This window comes from Leptonychotes weddellii, chromosome 7 (assembly GCF_054177405.1).
Source record: "Leptonychotes weddellii isolate Sample4059 chromosome 7, ASM5417740v2, whole genome shotgun sequence".
NCBI lineage: Eukaryota > Metazoa > Chordata > Mammalia > Carnivora > Phocidae > Leptonychotes > Leptonychotes weddellii.
Window position 1 is genome coordinate 100,974,111 of NC_138375.1, and position 25,232 is coordinate 100,999,342.

At 38.8% G+C, this 25,232-nt stretch overlaps 1 protein-coding gene and 1 long non-coding RNA gene across 9 annotated transcripts in view; both read left to right on the forward strand.

The window, feature by feature from the left end:
• PDE4D (phosphodiesterase 4D) overlaps positions 1–25,232 on the forward strand; it is a 1,043,384-nt gene that overhangs the window by 690,593 nt on the left and 327,559 nt on the right. Inside the window, exon 1 of one of the 8 annotated variants that reach the window (XM_081826833.1) lies at positions 3,950–4,569. The exons of the other annotated variants lie outside the window; for them this stretch is intronic. Coding sequence (XP_081682959.1) covers positions 4,481–4,569 — 89 coding nt within the window. The 5' untranslated portion in view covers positions 3,950–4,480. Of the gene's footprint in view, positions 1–3,949; positions 4,570–25,232 lie in introns of those variants that run through there. 8 annotated transcript variants of the gene reach the window in all.
• Positions 16,469–23,516, forward strand: LOC145722715 (uncharacterized). The gene is made up of 2 exons (XR_014147188.1): positions 16,469–18,781; positions 18,990–23,516. It is a non-coding gene; the product is annotated as an uncharacterized LOC145722715 (long non-coding RNA).

Below are 25,232 nucleotides of genomic sequence, written 5' to 3' on the forward strand. Positions count from 1 at the left end.
TCTATCACCCAGTCACCCCATCCCTCCCACCCCACCCCCCACTCCAGCAACCCTCAGTTTGTTTCCTGCGATTAAGAATTCCTCATATCAGTGAGGTCATATGATACATGTCTTTCTCTGATTGACTTATTCCGCTCAGCATAATGCTCTTAAGGCCATGAGTGCTCTCAGTTCTGTTAGCATTCTGTTAGTGTTACAACTTATAAGATAATTGTCCTCCATTTTAGAACACAGAAGAATTGACCTCTAAATCAAGTAGGCACATGTAAGGTTTAGAATGACTATTTGAAAGCAGATCAAAAAAAGGCTAGCGTTATTTTGCGTCATTTCCATTTGGAGTAATAATTGATAGCTGAGGGGTACCTGAGTGCCTCAGTCAGTTAAGCATCTGACTCTTGATTTCAGCTCAAGTCATGATCTCCGGGTTGTGAGATAGGGCCCTGAGTTGGGCTCCATGCTCAGCGGGGAGTCTGCTTGAGATTTTCTCTCTCTCCTTCTCCCACTGCCCCTACCCCCCCAACACACACTGTCTCTCAAATAAATAAATACATCTTTAAAAAAAAATTGATAGTTGATTTTGATAATACACGAATGTAATAAAAACCACAGTTAATGATACCGTATGAATACTAGGTTAGAGAAGTATGCAAGTCCGGTTGTTAAATTTCCTTTTGGCACGCTCTTTTGCAATTGAGCACCGTGAAAATAGAATTCTTACAGTGAAACTCCTGTCAGAGGCAGCTGATAAATGAACATGAAATGAGGTTATTTGCTCCCAAGTTAACTTCTGCCACGTTCGAGTCTGTGACTAGCTACGATTTCAAAATACAACATTATCCTGGACCCTATCTCTGCGTGCTCTGGCTTCCTGAGGCGATGTATTTCAACATAATGCAACCCCACTAATGTAACTCTTTGTTTCTCTCAAGTTCAGCTCACCAACCCCCACCTGTCAAAATATAGTGACTTGGAGTAAGCAAATGTCTATGTGGGTTATGTTTAAAGTCTTCCACTTTTAAATTTGGGACTTCCAATTTGATTCATAGAGGCTATCTCCTATAAAGGAAATGCTGAGTTTCTGTGTCAGACACCAAACCCTAAATTTGCCACTTGTAACATCTGGGATCTTGGAACCAAAATCCCAGAAATATTCGAGAGGCCTTATATAGAACGGCAGAGCATAAGATCTGCATTATTGGGAGGAGGTGGGCAAGTTGTTGAGCTTTTAGGGAGGTTAGGAATTATTGGATAGCAGTTTGGTGGAGGCAAAGTTTAGATTTCAGAATCTAGTTTTCCTGGGTGTATAAGTTTAGTTTCCAAATTGTAGAAGAAGAGTTTGTCTCGGGGATGGAACTTCTCTGCCACCGAATCCTGTTTCTACTAATACTCTTATGGGTAAAGGAGTGTTTAACAATGACATGTTAAAATATTCAAAATATTACTTTATTTCTTTTTCTACCCTTTAATACATGTGCAGTGAAAGTTATAAACAACTGTTTAAAATGTAAATGACAGCAAAGGTTCATCCTAGCAAACATCTTATTTAATTTTTATTTTTTTTCCAGTTGTCTAAATTCTCATGTCTATGAAGTACTAGCCAGTCCTTCCAAAGGATATTGGTATTTATACCTGAAATCAAGTCTTAATTTTATTCATGATTAATGTCAGAAATAAGTAGCTTATTTCTTCGACCTTGTTGAGGCCTGGGAACCTCCGGGGAGATTATGTATAGCTGTACAGAAGACATGAAAAGGAGAAAGTGAGTAATTATTTAAGGAAAAAATAACATTAACATTAGAAGACACTTTTTGTGTCCATATCTAATTTCACATTAGGAAAAAGGACCAAATTTTCCATTTCCCTGGTCATCATTTTACATTTACATTTATTTTTTAAAACATTTATTTGAGAGGAAGAGAGCATGAGCGGAAGGGCAGAGGGAGAGAGACAAGCAGACTCCCCACTGAGCAAGGAGCCCCATGCAGGACTCTATCCTAGGACGCTGAGATCAGGGCCTGAGCCACGGTCAGATGCTCAACCGACTGAGCCACCCAGGCACCACTTATATTTACATTGTTTTTATCCTGCTTCAGGATTCCAGTTGTCCAATGTCAAGAATCAAGGGAGAAAAGAAGGAAGAAATACTTTGGCAGTAATGAAAAAGACAACTTTGCATCTCCTTCGTTGTACATTTTTTTTTAGAAAAAGTTGGACATTCCACAGTATTTTCATTCTGCGTTATTATTATGCCCTGATATTTTATCAGATAGCAATTAATAGAACATTCTTTTAAAAATGTAAATTGGAATGGAGACAAAGACAGATATTAGCCAAAATACCTATGACTGGCTTCAGCTTGCACAGGGAGATAGGGTCCATCTGGCCATGACCAGTATAACTGGGATAACAAAGCAAGTCATGGTTTTTGCTCCCAAAGTCATATATGTGCACTGCAGCTTTTATCTTCAGGGCACACTGAGGCTATTTCACCTGTAAAATGTAAAATGCCACCAGTTAGAAAGAGAGTTCTGTCCTGCATGGAAGGTGAGAGGAATTATCTTAGTTAGTCCCACCCCTCCTGCTCTCATGCCTGTCTGTGGCCCCTCCTCCCCCCACTGTCTCCCCGCACTTGCTCTCAGGGGCTCCTCCTCACTCCCCGTTCTCCTATACTTTCTGACTTCAGTTTCAGATAAACCATGCTACTAAATACCAAGTTGTTGAGCAGCTTGTTAACTCTGCCAGGAGTGTTTGCGTTTTCTTCGAGCTGTCCTGACATGGAAATCAAATAGTATAAAAGAATGAAATGATAATAGTTGGAATTTCATCCACTAAGAAGGGCAGACTCGCATGGGTATAGACACAGGCATTTTCTCGGTCTTTCTCAAAGAATACGTGGAAGGTGGCCTCCGATTTTGCTCTTGTGAGGTGTGGATCCGCGTACAAGAGCAGAAAGGTGTGATTTGTGAAGCATTCAAATACTGCTGATTGATTCAGACAGAACGTGTTTGTTTATGAACTCTTGGTTCCTCCGAGTTGGCTGCTGTTCAGTTAGCTCTCGCCTACCCACTCTTGGAGCCCGTCTGCCAGATAACAAAGAGGTGAAACCCCAAAAATATTTCTATTACTCATTCACAAAGCCGATATGGAACCTGTCGCGCTCTCAAGAACCCCTGGTGTGCCGGATGCTGTCGGGAAAATAAGTGTCCTGTTTACTTACTTGAGGTTCCATGGAAAGTACATGAATATTTTGGACCTCTCGGCTATGTAAGAGATAGACAGGGTCATATGGGTCTCAAAATTTGGCAGATGTGGTGACCATCAGTAATCTCAGCTGTCAGCCAATTTTGTCCCGCTCAGAGTGGGTTAAATTCACTCTCGGGCCCTCCAAGCCTGCCTAATCTTATCCAGGAGGAGTGGAGCTCTGCCTTGGTTTACAGTTGAGGTCACCCGTGGGGCAGTGTTTAGACAGGGACTGATGGAATTATGCTGCACTGTTAACATTAAATACCACTCCGTGGTGAGGACTGATGACGGCATTGGGGTCCTTTGACTCCTTGCGTACAATATCTTGAAATATTTGCCTCCCTGAAATGTCCTGGACTCATAAAACATGCAAAGGGCTCTATTTGGCTTTCGTCATTTATTTAATTTGAAAGAAAGTTGTTTTAAGGGATTTATCAGAGAGTTAAGAAATGTTTCTAGGGAATAGAAAATGAACAAGAAAATTGATCTTTGTTGTCAAAGTCATGCATTATAATTCACTCTCCAAGGTGACGCACCATCTCCGTGAGGGAAAAGCTGCCAAAAGCTTTGAAAGTGATCTGCCTGTTTTCTTCTTACAGTGACTTGCAGGGAGGCGCTAGTATTTCAAGATGATTAAATCCTTGTGGAAGGTTTGCAAATAACGATGCCCATCCCTGTTTCTAAGAGAAGTTGGAGCAAGGAAAATTATATTTGGCAGCTAGTTGTGTGAAATGTAGTAATCTTTGTTGAATTTCCTCACTGTAGATATGTAATTACTTCTTTTTTAACAAAGGCCCTCTGTTTACCTTTTTTTTTTTTTGAACTTCACACTTGATATAAAGGTTCACCCACATTTCAGTCATACTTTTCATGGTGTGTGTGTGTGTGTGTGTATTGTGCTTTTCAGGAGTGGCATATGACTATGTTGTTTAATCAGGACTATATTTAAAAACAAATTTGTGAGAGAGTGTTGCTCATGTTATTAATGAGATAAGGTCTGAGTGAAGCAAGCTCTGTCGCAAAGGGCAAGTGTCACACAGCAGGAAGTCCTGGCCATCCCTTCCACCCCTGCTTCAGCCAGCCTGCCACCTCCTTGTCAGTGCATACCACCCCACAGAGGAAATGCCCTCCCTCAGCCACAAGTGCCTCCTGCTCAGCGCGGGGCCCTCCGGCCCCCAGGCCCTGCACCAACTCTGACTTTCTGCGGTTTCCAGCGATCCTGGCACCTTCCTTACAAATGGCTTTTCTTTGGGATCCTCAGGGAGTCACAGTGCCAGGACCATCTCCCAGAGCCAAAACAAGATTGCGTTTCTCAAAGTCCTACAGGTATCACTCTTTACTTTTTGTAGCCGGGAAGAATTTTTTAAATCAGTCTCTATAGCTTTAGCCCTTCCCTCCGCACCCCGCCGCCGGAAATATGCTTTTGCCCTGTGTTGATCTATTTAACTCCTAACAGGCGTTAAGTTGGCAGTATATGAAATATGAGTGACAAAGAGATGAACCTTAAAATAGTCAGGGGGTATATGGGAACCTGAGAAGTAGCAAGAAGCTGACTAACTCTAAAAGCTGATTTTGAGTGTTAAATGATGAACTTAAAAAAAACAGCATTCCTATTACTAGCATCTGGAAAAAAAGGGTATTAGCATCCCTGCTGGAGTTAAAAGAGCCAATATTGGTCATGCTAAAACTTTCAGTTAACCCTTTAAATGTCAGGAAAAGCGTCTTGCTTGATTAAACAGGCAATCAAACAACAAAAAGGAAATAATACTATCTTGTTCATAAGGGTTTCCAGGGCACATTCACGTGGAAAAGTGGCAACTATCTCTGGGATCTAGACAGTAATTCAGTGTTTTAATCTTGTCTAGGAGAATTAGACACCATAAAATCAAAATCGATGTTCTATTAATCTTTTATTTCTGAAGAGTTCTATAGAAATCACATGAAAGATCTTGACTTCACAATCTCAATAAATTGTCAATGGCAACTTTGTTTTACACCCAAGTTAGCTTATTTTAACCAAGTAACTAGAAAAAAGAAAGAAGACAGTGAGAAAAAAAAAAAATCTTTGATTTCCTTCTTTGCTTAAGTATTCTAGCTATTTACAAGGAAAAGATTGATTCTTCACACTTTTTTTGTTTGTTTCTGATTGGTTAGTCTGTAAGCAATGGAAGCTATTTCAGGAAAAGCAAATACAGCTGAAACTGTTTGCAAAGTCTTGAGAATATCTTTCTTATTTAGACCAAATGCAACATATCTGGAGACTACTTGGCCTATATAGAAGTATGCATTAAATTTGAATTATAATGTATTCTGATTTACTTGCATAAAAAACATTTGAGTTTTGGTTTAAAATAATTCACGAGAGTTATTTATTTTAGACAGTATGGAAGATAGTGCCCTTGGGACTTATTAGGGAACTGTAAAATCAGAGAAATCAAATTATATACTTCACTTATAGTAACAGTGCAGAAGCAAACTTTGACAAAGGATAAAAATTGGCAGCCAAAAGTGTAAGTAGCAATTCCATTTATTTCTAGTTCAAAACAAAATAAATACCATTTATTTTTACTAATTAGATTAATTTATTAGTTATGAATACAGTTCAACATTAGAAATGATACACCCTACTATATGCTTTGCATTCTACTGAGTTGTATGCTCATCAAAGATTTGTAAGCATTACAGTGCTTATTTCCAATAGAGGGTGATTTCTGAACTCTCCTCATTAATGAGAGCTGATAACAAGTCCTGGGATATCGTACATGTCTAACTACTGAATAGTGTGAAAGGAATAGCATGTGGCACTAGTGTTTCAGAAATCTCCAAAAAAAAATGCAGTTTAAGCTCTGCTGTATGATTTGCAAATACATTATGAAACTTGCCTTCATCTGGCAAAGTTATTTCATTGTCCTTTGGTCAAGTTCTGATCCTTTCCAAAATACAGCAAGCCACTGGGATGTCTAAGGATGAGTTTTCCATGCATTTAAGTGCCCATGTTGGTAGTTCTAACATGCCTTTTTCCTAACAAGAGGTTAGAGTGACCATCATTGGGCCAGTCTCCTTTGGAGCTTGAGAGACTTTGTCCCTCATCGATTTGATTTTAATTTGTATGTGAATCGCACATGTAATAATTAAACTATTTATACATACTGTCTTTACTGTTCTGTGGGTCCTCTTTTGTCTCTCCATTTGGACTGTAAATTCTTTGATGCCAGAGGCTCCCTTATATGTGACAGGAGTGCCATTAATGTATATTTGATGAGACCTCTTGCTCCACTGTCTTAGTTGGTATCACCCCTTTATTTGCAAAGTCAACTTGTTGAATAATCAGGGCCTATCACAGGCAAAGAGTCCAGTAGAAAGTTAGGGAACTAGTAGGGCAGTTGGCCACTCTGGTCTCATATTTTCAGAGGTCTGTCAGTGCTCAAAAAGATAATGCATTCAACTACAGCAATATACTGATAATAATGAAAAAGAATGTTTATCGTATAGCTATAAACTTTTAACAGGCCACACCATCTCAGATGAACCATGAATCAATATATGTATGTATGTGTACACACACACACACTTAAATTCTACAGTTATCTTTTGAATAGCACATTTTTGTTGCAGAGCATTCCTAGAGTTAAAGGTATTAAACTGTTTGATGTGAACATTTAAATTTCCCCACGATTTTGCAATTCTGTTTTTGCATTTTTCAAATATATATAAGATCCTGGGCGCCTGGGTGGCTCAGTTGGTTGAGCGACTGCCTTCGGCTCAGTTCATGATCCTGGAGTCCCGGGATCAAGTCCCGCATCGGGCTCCCTGCTCAGCGGGGAGTCTGCTTCTCCCTCTGACCCTCCCCCTTCTCGTGCTCGCTCGCTCTCATTCTCTCTCTCAAATAAATAAATAGAATCTTTAAAATATATATATATAAGATCCTTAAAACATGGGAGTAGCTTAAGCTTACCTTGACCTTTGAGAGGCTTTGGATATGATTTTACTATTGAAGCTACTGAAATAACTGGGCATTAACCTATATTTCTTCATTGAATTTCTTCTTTATGAGACTGTTGGTCTGTAAAATCCTCAAATGTGTCTAGTATAATATAATTTTTTTCTTTGAAGATAGAATGGACATGTGGTACACTTAACTTTAAACTGGAATAGTTTTCTTTGGGATTGTCTTCCCTTTCTTGTAACATTCAGGGTAAAGGAAAGCCAAGTCTATAATATGTGAAATTCAGTTAAAGAGTCTGCTTTGTTAAAGTAATAGCAAATCATATACATTGGATGAGTATTCATCCCTGAGAAATACGATTTTGGACTGTTATGCAATGCTTAAAATTGATTTGAAAGTGGTTTTTCGGCAGTGACAAATTTTTGTCTTTTGTGGGTAAAATACATTTTTATAAAAAGCCAAATATGATTAATATATAACTTATTAAGCCAAATTTGATTTGATACAGAGAGAGAAAGAGAGGATTACATACTCAGGAGGCTAACTTTCCTCTGTGGATCTGGAATGACTATCAATCCTTATTTAGAGCCACACCTCTCCTATCTTTTTAGAGGAGAGAGAAGGGAATGGTGTGTTTATCACATTAGATTTGAGGAGATAATGTAAATGAGTGAATTTATGTTGGAGTTTTAAATATAGTACCTAAAAAAAATTGGAAAGAAAATGATCTGGGAAGCAAAGAAAGAATGAGGAGTAAGACTTAGCAGGTTGGTGGACTCTGCCAACTCCCCAAGGGAACTACATTGGGACATTTTGTTTTTCTAAATGTTATTGTTTAAAAGTATAGTAACATTTAAGGAAACTTTAACTAGAAAGTTACTCTTCAAGAGATGGTCTTGTCTTCCAACCAGAACAAATCACAAAACCGTCTGCTTTCTCTCTTCTCAGAAAGGGACATTAAAAAAAAGAAAAAAAAAATATGGGGTGACTATGAGGTGGGTGGTATGCAAATAGAAGAGAAAGTCATCCAGGGTACATTTAGGGCAGAGATGATTCCACTAGCATCCCACAGGCCAGAAGCAGAAAGCAGTTCTAGTTTTTCCCATCTCTTATACTAATAGGGGTTGTGGGATACACTAAATAATTGAGATACTCAGAAACTCTCCAGATCTCTTTTTTGCCAATAGTTTCAACATCAACATCAACATCCCTCCCCCAGCATTTTAACAGAGCTGCCAAATAGGTGATTAATTAAATTCATGTAAGCATACTTGGTACCTGTTGTAGAAGGGCTAACAAGTAAATTTTTTAGTGAGAAACAGACCCACCAGTGGAAAGGAGGATTAACAAGCAATCGGATGGAGAAATAAAAAGCCTAAGTGATTTCGAGCCATGGAAAGATAAAGCCATATTTACTAAAACCAAAAGCCCTCAATGACCTTAAATCATCCCCTGTGCTCTTAGAAAGTTATGTTCAGACCTGCAGCTTGGATCTGGACATCTGATAGTAGCAGAGAATAGCAAGGGCAAGAGGGGAGTGTGGTTTCCACTGTGTTACCAGGAAAACCTGAGCAGTAGCACGTCAGTTGCGGTCAAAGTAAACCTAGCAGTATGCACTAGAAATGCAGGCGGAGCCAAGGCTTTAGGAGGGGAAATGGGTGCCACCAACACTGAATCAGTACCCTGGGATGTAACTTCCCAGATACCACATTCATGCCTCCCATTGTGTAGCATTTTTTAAAAAAACTTGCCAGATGTAAAAGGCGTAATGACTCTTGTCTTTAGTGCCCCACGCACGGCTCATCTCATTTAATTCTATAGGGAAGAGAATGGGAACACTTACCACTAAATGGGAGAGAAAGAATGGAAGGTTCAGAGATCAGAGGCCACACAGACACAGGAGGGCAGCCAAGTCTGGAGTAATAATAAGTAATAAGTAAGTAATAAGATCTAATTTCTAACAGACACTTACTCTGGGCCATGCCACATTCCCAGTAATGTACACACATTATCTCATTTCATCGCACAAAACAACCCCACGAGATGGATCTAGTATTGTCTTTATTTTACAGCTGGGGAAACTAGGCATAGTTTAAGAAATGTGCCCAAGTTTGATCCCCGGCAGTCTGTCCTAGAGCCTAGAATTCTAAATAGTCACTCTGCTACCTCCAGTTTCCTGACCACATCTTCCCATGACCACACTGGAGGAGTTCCGTCATGAGAGATGCTATTCTAATAGATCCACTATCCTCCTCGGTTCACCTCAGAATCTTTCTCTGAAGAAAGAGCACCTTGTAATTTGATGTAGAACATGGCTTAGTGGTCAATTAAAATATAAACTTACTAAATAATATCTGAACTGTCATCTAACCTAATTGATACTGGTTTAAAGCAGTGTTAAACAAGAGCATCAAAATGTAAGTATTTCTTGGGGCACCTGGGTGGGTAGCTCAGTCGGTTAAGTGGCTGACCCTTGATTTCGGCTCAGGTCATGATCTCGGAGCTGTCAGATTGAGCCCCGCCTCCAGCTCTTCACTAGGCCTGGAGCCTGCTTAAGGTTCTCTCTCTCCCCCTCCTTCTGCCCCTCCCCCTGCTCGCTTTCTCTCTAAAAAAAAAAAAAAAAGGATTTCTTAAGTAAAACAAACAAAAACAAAAAAACGAATCCGTGATCAAAGTGGCCTGGCTCTACCCTCTCCCTGGATTTCGCTCCATGGGCTTCCATCTGGTTCATTTCATCTGGCCAGAAACATTGGTCATGTGGTTGTATTTCACTGCCAGAATGCTGCTCCTTGGCCAGCTGTTCAGTGGAGCCTGAAGATTCTCTGAGCAAAAGAGGTCAACTTCATGCCGTTTCATGCCAGTGGCATTGTTTTGAATATTAAATGGGCCTTCTTAATGATATTCCAAATTGGGACTAATATTAACATAATTGAAAATGGGAAAAATAGTTACTGTAAAGGCAACATAACAATCGTTATAGGAATAACAGGAAGGCTAACAATCATAGCACACGTGGGGAGAGGTAGCATGGTATTGGGGAAAGACTTTGGCTTTAGAGCTGAACAGATGAAGTTTGCATCCAACTCTGCTGCTTTCTTGACTGGGCAATTTTCCCTAACCTGTATTAGTAGATTCCATGTCTGTAAATGGAAAATATTAATGCCTACTTCAAAAGGCCATTTCGCCCCTCAGTGAGAATATGTACAGAAAAGTGGGTTGCCTAACCCCCTCTTTTACAGCATTTTCCACCGTCCTCTTATCATCTCACCAATTTTGTGATGCTTCTTTGTCAAATAGGTTTATAGGTTAGCGATTGTCACTGGGGCCACATTTGGTTACCGAATAGTACAATACACTGGCAGCTTGCATGTATAAGCAGCTGCATCTTTGAAAGGTGCTGTGGAGTATTGAACTTGATTGCCTTGGCTTTCTGATCTGTAAAATGGGATGTTGTAAGGATTAAGCCTGTTAATCATATAGAATTCCTGGCACATGAAAACACTAAAATAAATGTGAGCTGTTATTAATACTAGAATATAAGCTCCATGTGACAGTGATTTTTGCCTTCTCTTTTCCACCTCTTTATCTTTAATGCCTGTAAGGGTGTGTGACATGGTGTAGGTGGTTGAGGAATATGCCTTCAATGAATGAAATTATCAACAAATGTTTTTAGACCCCTGACAAGAATGGGGACACTCCACTTCCTTCCCCCACATTCACAGAGCAGAGGGCAAAAGCTAAAGAGACCCAAGAGTTCATCTGCTCGAACCCATCATCTTACATTGAAAAACCTAAAGACCAGGGCGCCTGGGTGGCTCAGTTGGTTGAGCGTCAGACTCTTGACTTTGGCTCAGGTCACATTCTCAGAGTTGTGAGATCAAGCCCTGCCTATGGCTCCGTGCTGGGTGTGGAGCCTGCTTGGGATTCTCCCTCTCCTCTGCCTATGCCCCGTCCCCCAACTCTAAAAAAAAAGAAAAAAGAAAAACTTCAAGACCTACAGAGAGCCCAGGTCATGAAATTTGAGAGTATCATAGCCAGAGCTTGAAACCATGGCTCTGTGCACTTCTGCACGAATTTTTTCTCCAGTGTCCCAGCGCCTCACTTCAGTGTAGATCCCATCTTATTCAGTGTCTTTGGTAAGGCAGCAAACAGAATGGTTGCCACTTTCTGCAACGAGGAGTCCAAGAGTCAGATTTGGGCAGCTACCACAAAAGGATGAGCTTTTAAATACTAGAAAGACTCCTTCAAGTAAAACTAAACTTAGACACTTTACTTACAAGTCTAAAAATCCCGTCCTACAACAGCTGCAATAGCGTTTTTGCAGGGGCCTTTTTGTAATTAGAATTTTTATGGAAGGCATTAGCTGAGATTTCCTAAATTGAAAGAAAGTCCTATCTCGAGCATTCAAAGGGATCTGTGCAATTAGCAAAGCAATGCTGACCAGAAACAGAAATGAAGAGGGGAAATAAGGCTTGTGAGTTCTCTGTACTATCAAGACGACTCACGGAGCAACCACAGACAAAAAGACATAAAACTGTGTGATTATTACAAAAGTACTGATTAAGAGGTGGCTGTGGGCTACCAACCGGCATGGAGCACTGTCAAATGTGGACAGGCAGGAGAGGCAGAAATCAAGGTGGCAGAAAAAGCAAAGACACCCCCCAGGGCTGAGAGCTTGTAATTATGCTTGTGAAGAGTTCTGATGGTCCACGTGAGAGCCATACCATGCTTTTAAATTATGCCATTTCTGAATGTGTAATGGAAGTGAGCATCCATGTTTAATTCATGGGTAATAAAATTTATATTATTGTCATAAGGTTGATTTTATGATTTTCAGCTAGTAGTATTTTGACTGTAAGTCATGAAACTGAGGAATCCCCAGCACATAATTTTAAGGGATAGTACCTTTAGTGAGCGGCCCGGAGAAGACTTGTTTAGTCTGAGCAGAGCAAATAATGAACACTTTACGAGACAGGGAGCATTTGCTTCTGTACCCCTTCCTTTGCTGCTTCTCATTGTGGAGGCCCCAGCCCCGATGTGTTTTGCCCCAGCCATTTACCCACCTCCTGCCTTGGCTATGCCCCATCATAACTTCCATTTTGTTTTTCACTTTCAAACCATAATTGGAAAGCTTTTCTGGTTTTCTTGACAAGGGGCTAAAGAAAGCCTCTGACTTCCTGTAAGGCTGAGTTAGAGAACTATGCAGAGTTACTGTGAATCAGAGCAAAAGAAAATTCCATTGGCAAGGGAGAGGACAATATGGAACTAATAAACTTGTCGAATTGTGTAATTTAATACCTGATGATAATGTGAATTTGCAAGGGAACAACTCAAATGTTAAAGAGAAAAGATGGATTTGTGAACAGAGTAGATACGCACTACTTTAACTCTGTGAAGTCAATCAAATGCAAAAGATAGACATTTCCCAAGAGCAACAAGTCTCTACGCCCTGTTCTGAAAAGAGAGCTTGAGAGTGAACCTGAAAAAGAGGAGCTTTGTGGTGGGCTAAAGGAATAAACTAAGAACTAATGTGACCATGAACAAATCACTCAAATGTAATCAGAATTCCTATAAAAGATGAATACATTCATTCAGAAACTATTTTTGAATGCCTATGATAAGCTTTTTCATTAGTGGGCTGGTGAATGTTAACAGCCAGCTTTCTGTGAAGACACACACACACACACAAAGCCTATTTGTAGTATTTGCTGATTTCCATGGCAAAAATGCTCCCCGCAGCCCATTTCAAGGTATAGAGGGCACTAAATAGAGAGTTAGCAAGCAGTATAGCACATACAGATATGTAGATGTAAATGACCTCAAGAACATACATGATATCACAATGTAGGCAAACTATAAGGAAGTAAGGAATCTTGAATATTTATTATGTAATTATAACATAATTTATTTATTTAAATTAATTTTTAAATTATAGTTTATATAATTTAACTTTTTATAGTTGCTAGGTATAACAACCAATTTAAGAGTCTGCTTTTGTCAGCTGGTATGGACAGCTCTCGCACCCCACCATGCCTCCTGCTTTCTTAGCCACCTAAAACTATTGACCGTATAATAGGGATAGAATGATGAGTAAAATGGATTAGGTCTTTGCTGTCATAAAGCTTACATTGTGGTAGAAGAAGGCAGAAAACAAACCAAGTGAACAATGAAATAAAACAACGTAGGTACTGAGATAAGAGATTCTGCTTGGAAAAGTCAAGGAAGCCTTCATAAAGAAAACAACAATTTATTTACATAGAAGTTGAAGTGTATCCATTCCGTATTTCTATAAGTACATTGCAGTCCTAGGCAGACAAGACATAACTCAGAACTGTACCAAGTTGATGGAAACATATGAATATTGACCTCATCACTGACTGTGTTCTTGGGCAGATCAGAGTCCATTCTCCTCACTGAATTTGCCTCTCTTTCTCCTTTATTGTAGACATGTAAGGAGGAGAAGGAAAGGGGGGTGGATATCGTACTTTCTGTTGCATTATTTCATGTAATCCTCAAAAAGTTCCAAACATAGAAAATGTTAAAGATAATAAAATTAGAGTTAAAAATCAATAGCAGTAGCATATCATATAGTAGTACCTTTTTTTTTTTTTTTTGGCTTGGTTTATCTGTCCACATCAGCCCCAAAACATAGATGTCATAAGGTAAGAGTAATGGTGTGATGACTTTTTTATTTTTAAAAGCAATCATACAAATTAAAATGTTGGATTAGAAGGAAAGCTAGTCAGACCAACTTTTCTCTAACACATAAATTTTTAGGATGGTGCCTGTAAATATTATGTTTCTAATGCTTGTTTCTTGATCCTTTTTGGCAATTAACTTTTCTTTAATTGATTTGTAGATTATCCACTTGAAGTTGCTATGGATAAAGGAATGCAATGGCAGAATTTGTTTATATAGAATAATAAAATGGATTGGCTGGGAAGAGAGGTCTAACTCCGTAAAGTAGCCTTGGTTTTTCAGGGATTTTTTTTTCCATGTAATGGCAGTGTTTAGGTAGATGGAAAATGAAAAACTAGCTGAATCTGATTAGTGTTCTCATCTAAAGGGAAGGTTTATGTCCTGTTTAAGAATCACATTAATTTGGGGCGCCTGGGTGGCTCAGTTGGTTAAGCGACTGCCTTCGGCTCGGGTCATGATCCTGGAGTCCCGGGATCGAGTCCCGCATCAGGCTCCCTGCTCGGCGGGGAGCCTGCTTCTCCCTCTGACCCTCCCCCCTCTCATGTGCTCTCTGTCTCTCTCATTCTCTCTGTCTCAAATAATAAATAAAATCTTAAAAAAAAAAAAAAAAGAATCACATTAATTTGATGATGTAAGTACATTCCCTAGTGAAAGAGGGGTCACCGTAGGGGAGAGAAAAACATGACCAAAAAATCCTTTTGCCATTTTTGGGTCATACTTGATAAAAAGTTCCCATCTGTGGGTTCCACAAAGTATCACTGCCCCAATCTCAGATGAACTAAAAAACATATATCTCATATGCTCATATACTCATATAATTGTTTTATTTCTGTATCTTACCATTGCCTATAAAATGACTAGATATTTTCCTACCATAACCTTCTCTAGCCATTTGCTATAAAGTTCATAATGTCTTGAGCAAAGGCAGTTGCCTGTTGCGAGTAGTGCTGGTGCTGCTGGTGGATACGTTTTCGTTCTGTCTCCCCTGGTGGAGGAGGAGGATTACTACAACTTCTGTTGTGTATGCTGCTCCCCTGACCCTTGGCGGTGATACTCAGGGACAAAAAAACCTCAGATGTCTCTTCCTAAAGAAAATCCATTTGGACTGAGGCAACAGAATCATCGGAGAGATCTCGCAGAAATGACAAGAAAGGGAAAGAAGACATTTCTGGCGAGGTAAACAATTATCTTGTGTTTTGAAATGAATTTGAAAGGCTTAATGTTTGTGTCAGCCCTATAGAACTTAAAAAATAAGTGTCTTGCCTAGCCGATACTGGTAAAAAAGGGAAGGGACTCTCCTTCCTTGTTAAATTATTTATATGTAGCCCTTAGCCCTCTAAGAGAATCTGATGGGTAGATGATAGGTTCGAATATGCAACTGGGTGAGAGAAAAAAGTGCTTAGCCATATTCATATAACCAGCAGTCAGATCCAGAAATAAAACATGACCAAGGATACCCTTTCATCCTCCCTTCAGTCACTATGCTTCCAAAGATAACCACCATCCTGACTTCCACGAGCATAGATTTGTTTTGCCTGTTTCTCAACTTTTTTAATGAATGAAATTATACAATATAAACTCTTCTGTTTTGGCTTCTTCCCATCAACATTGTGATAGTAATATTCATCTATATTGTTTTGTGTGGTTGTAAATTGTTCATTCTCATGATTATATTTCATCAAGTGAATATACTGCAAATTAGTCATTAATTTGTTGATGGATAGTTGGGTATTTTAGTTTGAGGCTATTATGAATAGAGATGCTGTGAACATTCTAGGATATGTCACTTGATAAACAAGTGTACGTGGAGTATGTGTAAGTTTGTATACATACGCATATGTTGGGTGTATCCTGAAGAGTAGAATTTCTGAGTTGCCATTTATACATGTTTTTAGATACCACCAAATAGGTTCCTAAAGTGACTGTACCATTTATATAATTCCCAAAGCTGTGTTCCAGTTTTCCACCTCCTTGCCAAAGGGCAGGCCATCTAGGTATTCCATTTTCAATGACAGCATCTTAATAAATGATTACCTAGGAGATGGATATTCTGATTTACGGGATCTCTTTTTCCAGGAATAGTGAAGCAAATTCTACTTCTCCTCATGGTAAATAGTCCACACGTATGAAATGAGTGCCCCTAGTGGAAAACTTGACTCGCTGTGTAGAAAGAGATTTGACCCTGTCTTTGACCCATATTCAGTGTAAGTCTGTAATCTTATTCTTACATTTTATTCAGATTCATTTGTCAACCCAACAATAACCACTGTGAGCAAAACCAATTAATAATCTTTTTATTCTATTTTAAAATGACCATCTCCTACTTTCAGTTCTAGCTATATATCCTCATTTTATCCTATATATAGCTCACTTTAAATGAGGTTTTTCCGTCCCATAAATTATTTCTTGGAAAAGTTGTTTAGGGCTTTTCCCGAGCCAACTTAACTTGTTTAAACACACTATTGAATACACAGACAATGTAAGTCATGATACAGTACATTCCCTTTATTCTTTTTCTTCTTTCTTTGTCTTTATTTATTTATTTATTTTTAATGTCAAGATTTTTTTTTTAAGATTTTATTTATTTGAGAGAGAGAGAGAGCACATGAAAGGGGGGAGGGTCAGAGGGAGAAGCAGACTCCCTGCTGAGCAGGGAGCCCGATGCGGGACTCGATCCTGGGACTCCAGGATCATGACCTGAGCCGAAGGCAGTCACTTAACCAACTGAGCCACCCAGGTGCCCAAGATTTATTTTTTTTAATGTCAAGATCCTGGTGACATATAATCCTCTTTTGTATGTCATCCCCTCTAAAGCTGGTCATAAACTGATTTATGATACCAGTCTGACTATTGGTACATCAAGTAAGTAAGCTGACCCAGGTTCAGTTTGTACCATGTCAAAATGTGATCATTAATTTTAGATGATGACTGGAGAAATTTAGCGTGTGCAATAACTGTGGGTCCTATTTCTTGAAGCTTTCAAAATCCAATCCTAAGTCTCTCTAATTGGTGTCATATTCCATAGAACAAAAAGGAAAGTTAAGGCAGTATAAATATATCTTGCGGGTTTCATGATATGAAACAATGTATACTTTATTACCATACAGATACTTCAAATCATGAACTTTGAAAATAAGAGTTTCTACATAAGGTCACCTGACTTGAAAATTGGGAAAGGCATTAAGAATTTATAATGTTCTCTTTTAAATTTTAATCTCTACCTTTGTGGGCTCCTGAAGTTGTTATATTTGAGCTTCACTTTTAGATTCCTTAGAAATGAGGTTTTACTAAAAATATAATCCTCGGAACCAAACTTTCCCAGTGCCTAAAACTCCCTGGGTCCCACTGGAACTCATATGAATTCTTCCAGGTCACTGAAATGTTGTTTCCAGTATATACCATCGCTAATCATTTTGTCAATGATAAATAAAAATATATCATTGAGCCTTGGTAAATAAGAGTCCACAGAATTCATTTTAACCTATCAAATATTTCAAACTATCGAATCTTTTAGCAAAACTGCTGAAGAAAAGCAGAATGGCTTATCTTTGTTTTCAATTCCCTGTTGTCCTACCTGCTGCCAGGGGTGACCACAAGATATGAAATATCCAAATTCAAACAGAAAGGGGAGTTCTAGGAATAAGGATCATCCTTTAAGTAGATGATCAGCCTAATGGTCATCGAATGCAGACGGGTCCACCAGGCATGATAGCATTCAACCTCTATTGGGGAACTTATTCTGAGACAGTGCTGTATAGAAGAATCTGACAGCAAACAAACAAACAAACAAACAAAAAACCAAACCACAACTTCGGAAAGTAAAATAAACAAAGGACATGATATTATTCAGGCTTTATTTTTATCTTAGATTTTTCTTTTCTTCTTTTTTTTCAATCATTTTACTATATTTCTTTTTTTTTTAAGATTTTATTTATTTATTTATTTGTCAGAGAGAGAGAGAGAGAGCACAAGCAGGGGGGGCGGCAGGCAGAGGGAAAAACAGGGCTCCCCACTGAGCAAGGACCCCGATGTAAGACTCGATCCCAGGACCTTAGAATCATGACCTGAGCCCAAGGCAGATGCTTAACAAACTGAGCCATCCGGGCGCCCCTTATTTTACTATATTTGAATGAATATCTAGTTAGGCTCAGTATCAGAAACTGAAGAACTGACACTTTTGCTGCAAAGAATAAGACAGTTTGTAATTACTGAATACCATGCCTTAGGCCAGTGCCTCTAAAAATGGGATGCACACACATCTCCTGGCGATCTTGTTAAAATGAAGCTTCTGACTGAGTAGGTCAAGAGTAAGGCCTGAGATTCTGCATCTCCACCAAGCTCCAGGATGGTGCTACTGCTACTATTCCTTGGACCCCAGTATGAGTAGAAAGGGTTTAAGAGATACGAAGTGCAAAGAACACATCCCCACTGAGAGTCCTTCCAGCAGGGATTAATACTGTCCCATCTTGGTGGAAAACAAGAAGACTCAGCTGGTAGTGATTGCACATGATGTGGATCCCATCAAGCCGACAGTCTTCCCACCTGGCCTGTGTCATCAGATGAGGGTTCCCTCTGCATTATCAAGAGAAAGGCCAAGCTGGGGCATCTGGTCCACAGGAAGATCTGCACCACCATTGCCTTCACAAAGGTTAACTCGGGAGACAAAGGAGCTCTGGCTAAGCTGGTAGAAGCCATCAGGACCAATTATAATGACAGATATGATGAGATCTGCCATCACTGGGAAGACAGTGTCCTGGGTCCAAAGTCAGTGGCTCACAGTGCCAAGCTGGAAAAGGCAAAGGCTGAAGAAGTAGCCGAAAAACTAGGCAGAGTGTATGCTGTTCAGTTTTCTGTAATAGAAGTAATAAAGATTCTCCTACAAAAAAAAAAAAAGTAAATTTTTTTTTTTAAAGATTTTATTTATTTATTTGAGAACGAGAATGAGAGAGAGAGAGCATGAGAGGGGGGAGGGTCAGAGGGAGAAGCAGACTCCCTGCCGAGCAGGCAGCCCGATGCGGGACTCGATCCTGGGACTCCAGGATCATGACCTGAGCCGAAGGCAGTTGCTTAACCAACTGAGCCACCCAGGCACCCCAAAAAGTAAATTTTTAAGATAGAGTTAATCTTGCAAGTAAAATACACCTGTCTGCTTCCATGTGTAATCGGTCAAAATTTAATTGTGGTCCCCTAGTAGAATCCAGATGTAATCCTCATTCTTGTTAGTATAGAGAGACTTCCTGACATAATGCAGTGATACACTAACAAAATATGTAGACACTGAAAATGAATCATGGGAACTTTTGTAAATGCTTAAAATAAATACATATCCACAGCTTTCAATGGTGTACTCCAGGTTCAATTGATAGAAATAGTTTTAAGATGACACCACTGACAGGGAAGATGAGAAGGAAAGATAGAGAATTTAAGCTGTTTTGTTTCTTGAGATGTTCAGAATGAGATTGCCAGAACACTTGCTTTTCCGTGAATGATTTAAACCACTAAAATAGAGCATTGAGACATAGCTAAAGTAAGAATTTAAGAGGCCAAGTCTGGAAGCCATCCCCATCCACCAATATTGTCTCCATCCTCAGTGACGAATTTGTAATGCTTCTGAGGAAGCTGACGAGTATCCTGTACCACCGGAAATATCGGGAAGTTTGTGTTAAAAACTTAGTGATCACTTTTCAAGCGTTTTTACACATCTTTTAATATCAGTGACAGTGAATTATGGGGAGAGGAGAAGGCATGAGCCAGGACCTTTTTTAATTTCCCTTGGTTTAAAATGACAACTAAGGGATGAGTAAATAGAAGGGATTTTTATTATAACACCTGTGGAAAAAATCCTTTCCATAAATTATTTTGTATATTGTATGAAGACCTAATGTAAGTTTTCATATTCAAATCCAATATCAGACTTCATCTATTTACTATTTATTGTGTAACTCACCACACAAAATATAATTTCTTATTTTTGATATAAATGTTCTTTATTATCATAGTGGTAAAGTCCCAGCATGCAGTATTTACTGAGGTTATTTTTTATGGTAATCATAATATGAACTATACCATTTCTGCTTGGAATAGCAGCGGTCAGCACTACTAGATTTCCACTCTTATCTTGGCTCATTATACAATATCAGGCAAGTTACTTAACTTCCATAGACCTCAGCCTCCTCGTGTGAGATTGAATGTATAAACTATACAATTACTGTATCTCTTTAAGTTTATAGAAATAGCATTACAGAAGTATAAAAAACTGTAAATGACCCAGGGTATTTGCCTAAATATTTCTTCATAACCAAGCAGGTATTCCTGATACTAACACCAAGCTCAGGAAAGATCAAAGAATGATCAATGAAGAGTTCAATGTCCCTATAAGCTTATGTGCAATTCAAGCATTCATTCAGCCAATGTATGGGGATGTATAATCTGCTAGACATATGAAGCCCCAAGTTTTATATATTCAATTCTGATATATGTTGCTTAAATCAGGGGTTGGCAGACTTTCAAAAGTGACCCTATTGGTAACATTGTTCTTCTGAACAGTAGTAATTATTCTTTTGAATGCTGGTAAGTGCAAGCAAGAGGATAGTTGTGAAAATGAAGACTAGTTTTTTACCTTATATTGTATATTCTGGTGTTCCAAGAAAGAAACCTCCCTAATGCTGGATTCCTGTGAAATCAGTGGGCTCTTTACTTGTCTAGTTGATTCAGCCGGTTTATGTGCAACTACTAGTAAGTTAAACTCTGTCGCATTACCAAAACAAAAATTGAGATACTATTAGGATAAATTTGATCATTTTAATGTTTCAATTTAACAAACGAGAGAAACAAAAAGGACTAGTAAAAAGCATATGAAGAAGCAAGTCCAAATATGGTAATTCACAGTTCAAAGGAGAAGGTGGTCTATCATCTCAAGAGCCAGCAGACCACAAAATAATCACATTAAAGATGAATGCAAGCACTGGAAGAAATGATGCCAGGAAAAGGCACCATATGTTATAGATTCTGGTATTTGTCAGAGATAAGGAAAGAAGCTGAGCCTATTCCTGGATGGGTCTTCTAATAGAATAAAATGAGAGGTTATGCTCAGTATAAAACTAGGTATTTACAAAGTTTTTTCCCATTAAGATCTTCAGAGATATTTAAGTCCTAAGAAATATCGGTATTGCTTATAAGTACCTAATTCAGGTTAGATAAAAAATGGTATCTAGAAAGAGAGTGTTTAGAACATTATGCATTTAAGGTGAATAGTTTAGCTTCATGGCTGAGCAGAGATTCCTAAGTTCAAACCGTGGCTGTTCCGTTTATGGGTTGTTTGGCATTTATTAAGCTTCTTAAAGGGACTCTGTTCAGTTGCCTCTGCACATACATCATTAACTGCTGTATTGAGAGAATGCTCGCATAACCCTTAGACCACTGTGACATATAGAAGCCGTCCGTTTACGGTAATTATCATTACTTGCAAGAATAAGCTGCGTATTTCGTTCCATTGAAGGCAAGCTTAAGTGTGAATAGCAAGCTTGTCTATGGAACAAGAATGATTCTCTGCCTTCTGTTCTGTAGTGCCCGTTATTTAAAAAAAAGAGAAATAACAATCACCAACCACCGACCCCTTAAAAAGTGAGATTTAGGGGTGCCTGGGTGGCTCAGTCAGTTAAGCGGCTGCCTTTGGCTCAAGTCATGATCCCAGGGTCCTGGGATTGAGCCCCTGCTCAGCAGGGAGTCTGCTTCTGCCTCTTCCTCTGCTTCTCCCTGCTTGTGCTCCCTTGCGCTCACTCGCGCGCTCTCTCTCTGTCAAATAAATAAATACTCTTTTATAAAAAAGTGGGATTTATACCAAACATACATATGTGCCTATGTGCATTTATGTGTATGTTTGGGTATGTGTGTGTGCTTGTGTACATACATACATACATACCACAGCCTGGGAGATTGAACTTCTTATATCTAATAACTATTCCAAAATGTCAGGACCTAGTCAGGTGTTATGTATGCAAATGGTGTTTATTTACAGAATTTAATTTTTTTTTACATTTCAAATTACTGTTACTGCTTTTTCTACTTGCAAATCAATTACAATAACCCCTTGGCTTTAGCAAACTGAGTTATTATAAAGGACTCTGGGGCTTCGTGTCAAGTAGTAATAGGAGCCCATGTACAGCTAAGCTCTTCAGTGGATGTAAGGTACTTAACTATTATTGAATGAGCCTATAGATCACCCAGTATCCACATCACAGTATGGTAGTCTCTTTCTCTATTCTTCCTCGCAAATGCAGTAGCTCTGTGTTATTAGTGTATCTTGTATCTGTGTAGAAAAACGGCCCCCAAAGAAAGCTGATTGCTAATCTAGACCTGGGCTGTCCAACAAGGTAGATACTAGCCCCAGAGCACTTGAACTGTGGCTAGTCCATTTGAGATGTGCTGTAGGTGTAAAATGCAGAGATTTCAAATACTTGGTATGAACAAAAGTGAAAAAATCTCATTAATAATTTTTATTAAGATTACATGTGTGTGATAATATTTTGCATATATTGGGTTAAATAAAATATATTATTAAAATTAATTTCATGGGAGGCACCTTGGCTGGCTCAGTCAGTAGAACATGTGACTTGATCTAGGGGTTGTGGGTTCCAACCCCCCGTTGGGTATAGAGATTACTTAAAAATAAAATCTTTAAAAAACTTTTTGTAATGTGGCTTTTAGAAAATTTAAAATTACAGATACAGTCCCCATTCATGGTTCACATTATATTTCTATTGAATAGCACCGATCTTGACAGAAGTGACAAGAAAGAAAACAGCTAAGAAAATAATTCTTAGAAAAATGATAAAAAGTATGAAATTTAAAGTGATAAATAATAACTTCTATGAATAAGTCCACCATAGTCAGCAATATGCTTGTGTTCCCCCCAAAAAAGATTTTGAATATTTCATATAGTGTTCCAGTCAGTGCAAAATTGTTTACCAAGTGAGAATTAAAACTTTAGCAAACTAGAGCTGTTAATGGAAGTCAGATTCTAGGAGAGGCAAGAAAACTGAAAACATTTCTATAAAGTGATGGGGTGAAAGCAGCAATGAGAGTATTTATTTTAGTCAATTTTCTAAGGGAAAAGTATATCTTACGGTGATATTAATAAATTTGGGGATTTGTGACGATCCTAGATGCATTTGAATGTCAAGGATATAATGTGGTTTTCCCTAGTACCTTTTAATTTTATAACCTTTTTTTAACCTCAAGACATCAAAGCTTAGAATACAGTAGTCCCCTCTTACCTGTGGGGGATATGTTCCTAGACTCCCAGTGGATGCCTGAACCCACAGATAGTACAATACCCTGTATATACTGCTTTTTTTTCCCTATAAATACATACCTATGATGAAGTTTAGTTTGTAAATTAGACACAGTAAGAGATGAACAACAAGAACAATAAAATAGAGAAATCATGACAATATACCGTAATAAAAGTAATGTGAATGTGGTCTCTCTCTTTCAAAGTGTATTATTGTACTGTACTCACCCTTCTTCTTGTGATGGTGTGAGATGATAAAGTGCTCATGTGACAGGATGAGGTGAGGTGAATGATGAATGACACAGGCATTTTGATGTAGCGTTAGGTTACTACTGACCTTCTGAATATATGTCAGAAGGAGGATCATCTGCTTCCAGACTGTGGTTGGCCACAGCTAACCGAAACTGCAGAAGGAGAAACTTCGAATAAAGGGAGAGGCTACTGTATCTCATTAACTCTTTCAAGGTTGCACAGCAATGTTGAGCTATACTAGGAATCCACCCCTGTGTGATTTCCAGGCTCCTGTGACAAAATATAGCCTTGAGACCTTGGTCCCTGGAACTACTCTGCAAAATAATGCTTTTATGCTCAAGTAGTTTTCAGAAAAGCTGCATATTCTGTTTCCCTGTGGAACATTATCCATTCGTTAGCATATTAAAGGCACTGGGAAGTACTGAAAATCTGTTGAACTTTGTTACATTTTTTTCTCAAACTTACTTTACCACAGAGCACCTCTTCCCCTTCATGTGCATTTATATATCACATATCAGCTGTATATGCCGGAACTCATCTCGAGAACAAGACTTGGAAATGCTGAAATATATTCAGCTGTTTCCTATTATCTGTCATTGTTGATTTTTATTATGAATTACAAGTGAAGGTGACTTTGAGAAAATATAAAATGTTCAGGACGATGTATCATGTCATGTTCAGATGGCTCCCTTCTAGCTTGATCAGAAAATCAAACCTGGGATTTAAAAATACACTTGGATGCATCTCTTAGTTATATCCATAGCATGTGATCCAGAAACATTCAAAGAAAGCTGTATTTAGACTCATCGCTGTCTAGGAGTCTGTTTTCAGGGGACATAGGTAGGGTTTGCTTCTAATAAGATTACACTTCTAAGTAAGAACTTGGGACTTGAAGAAGCATTGGCAACATAACAAATACATCATTGCCATGAGAAGTGTAATGGTCCCACAGTTGGTACTGATTACCTAATGCCAAAAGTTTCATAATGTATTTCCTGGTTTACATTATTTTTTATCTTATGACTTTTTTTCTATAGATTGTGCAAAAAATGCCATCAGGGATCATGAAAACAGACTGTTGTCAAGAGTTCCTACAGCAGTGAGAAATTTGAAAGAGTTCAAACAAAAAGCAAAATCTTGTTACTTAGCTATTCTATATTTGGAAATTGAGCATTTCTCAGAGGCACTTCTGTCTCTGGGACCTCGGGAGCTGCATACTTACCGTGGAGTTCCTGATTAGTATCCTGGTCACATTCCTGTCCTGTCTACCTGACTTTGATTATCTTGGGTTCAGAACATGATCCTCCAGCTTCCTCCCAGAAAGAAACCATTTAGGAACACAAACTCAGTGGTAACAAGTTTCAAGAGTTAATGACATGCATTCTTCCAGCCCTGCTTCACCAGACATTCTTTTGAGATAGCCAGCTTCTTTAGATTTGACACTTCAGTGAATCCTGAGATACACTAAACAAGGATATGAGATTACTGAGCCCTTGGTTTCCTTGTGCAAAGTGCAGTACACTGAGAAGACTGTTTTCACCAAGCCATAGGCTATTATACAGCAGAACACCTTTGCACTCATGAAAGACTGATTGGGATTAAGAACCTAGATGCAACGACGTGGATGGAACTGGAGGGTATCATGTTGAGCGAAATAAGTCAAACAGAGAAAGACATGTATCATACGACCTCACTGATATGAGGAATTCTTAATTGCAGGAAACAAACTGAGGGTTGCTGCAGCGGGGGGTGGGGTGGGAGGGATGGGGTGACTGGGTGATAGACACTGGGGAGGGTATG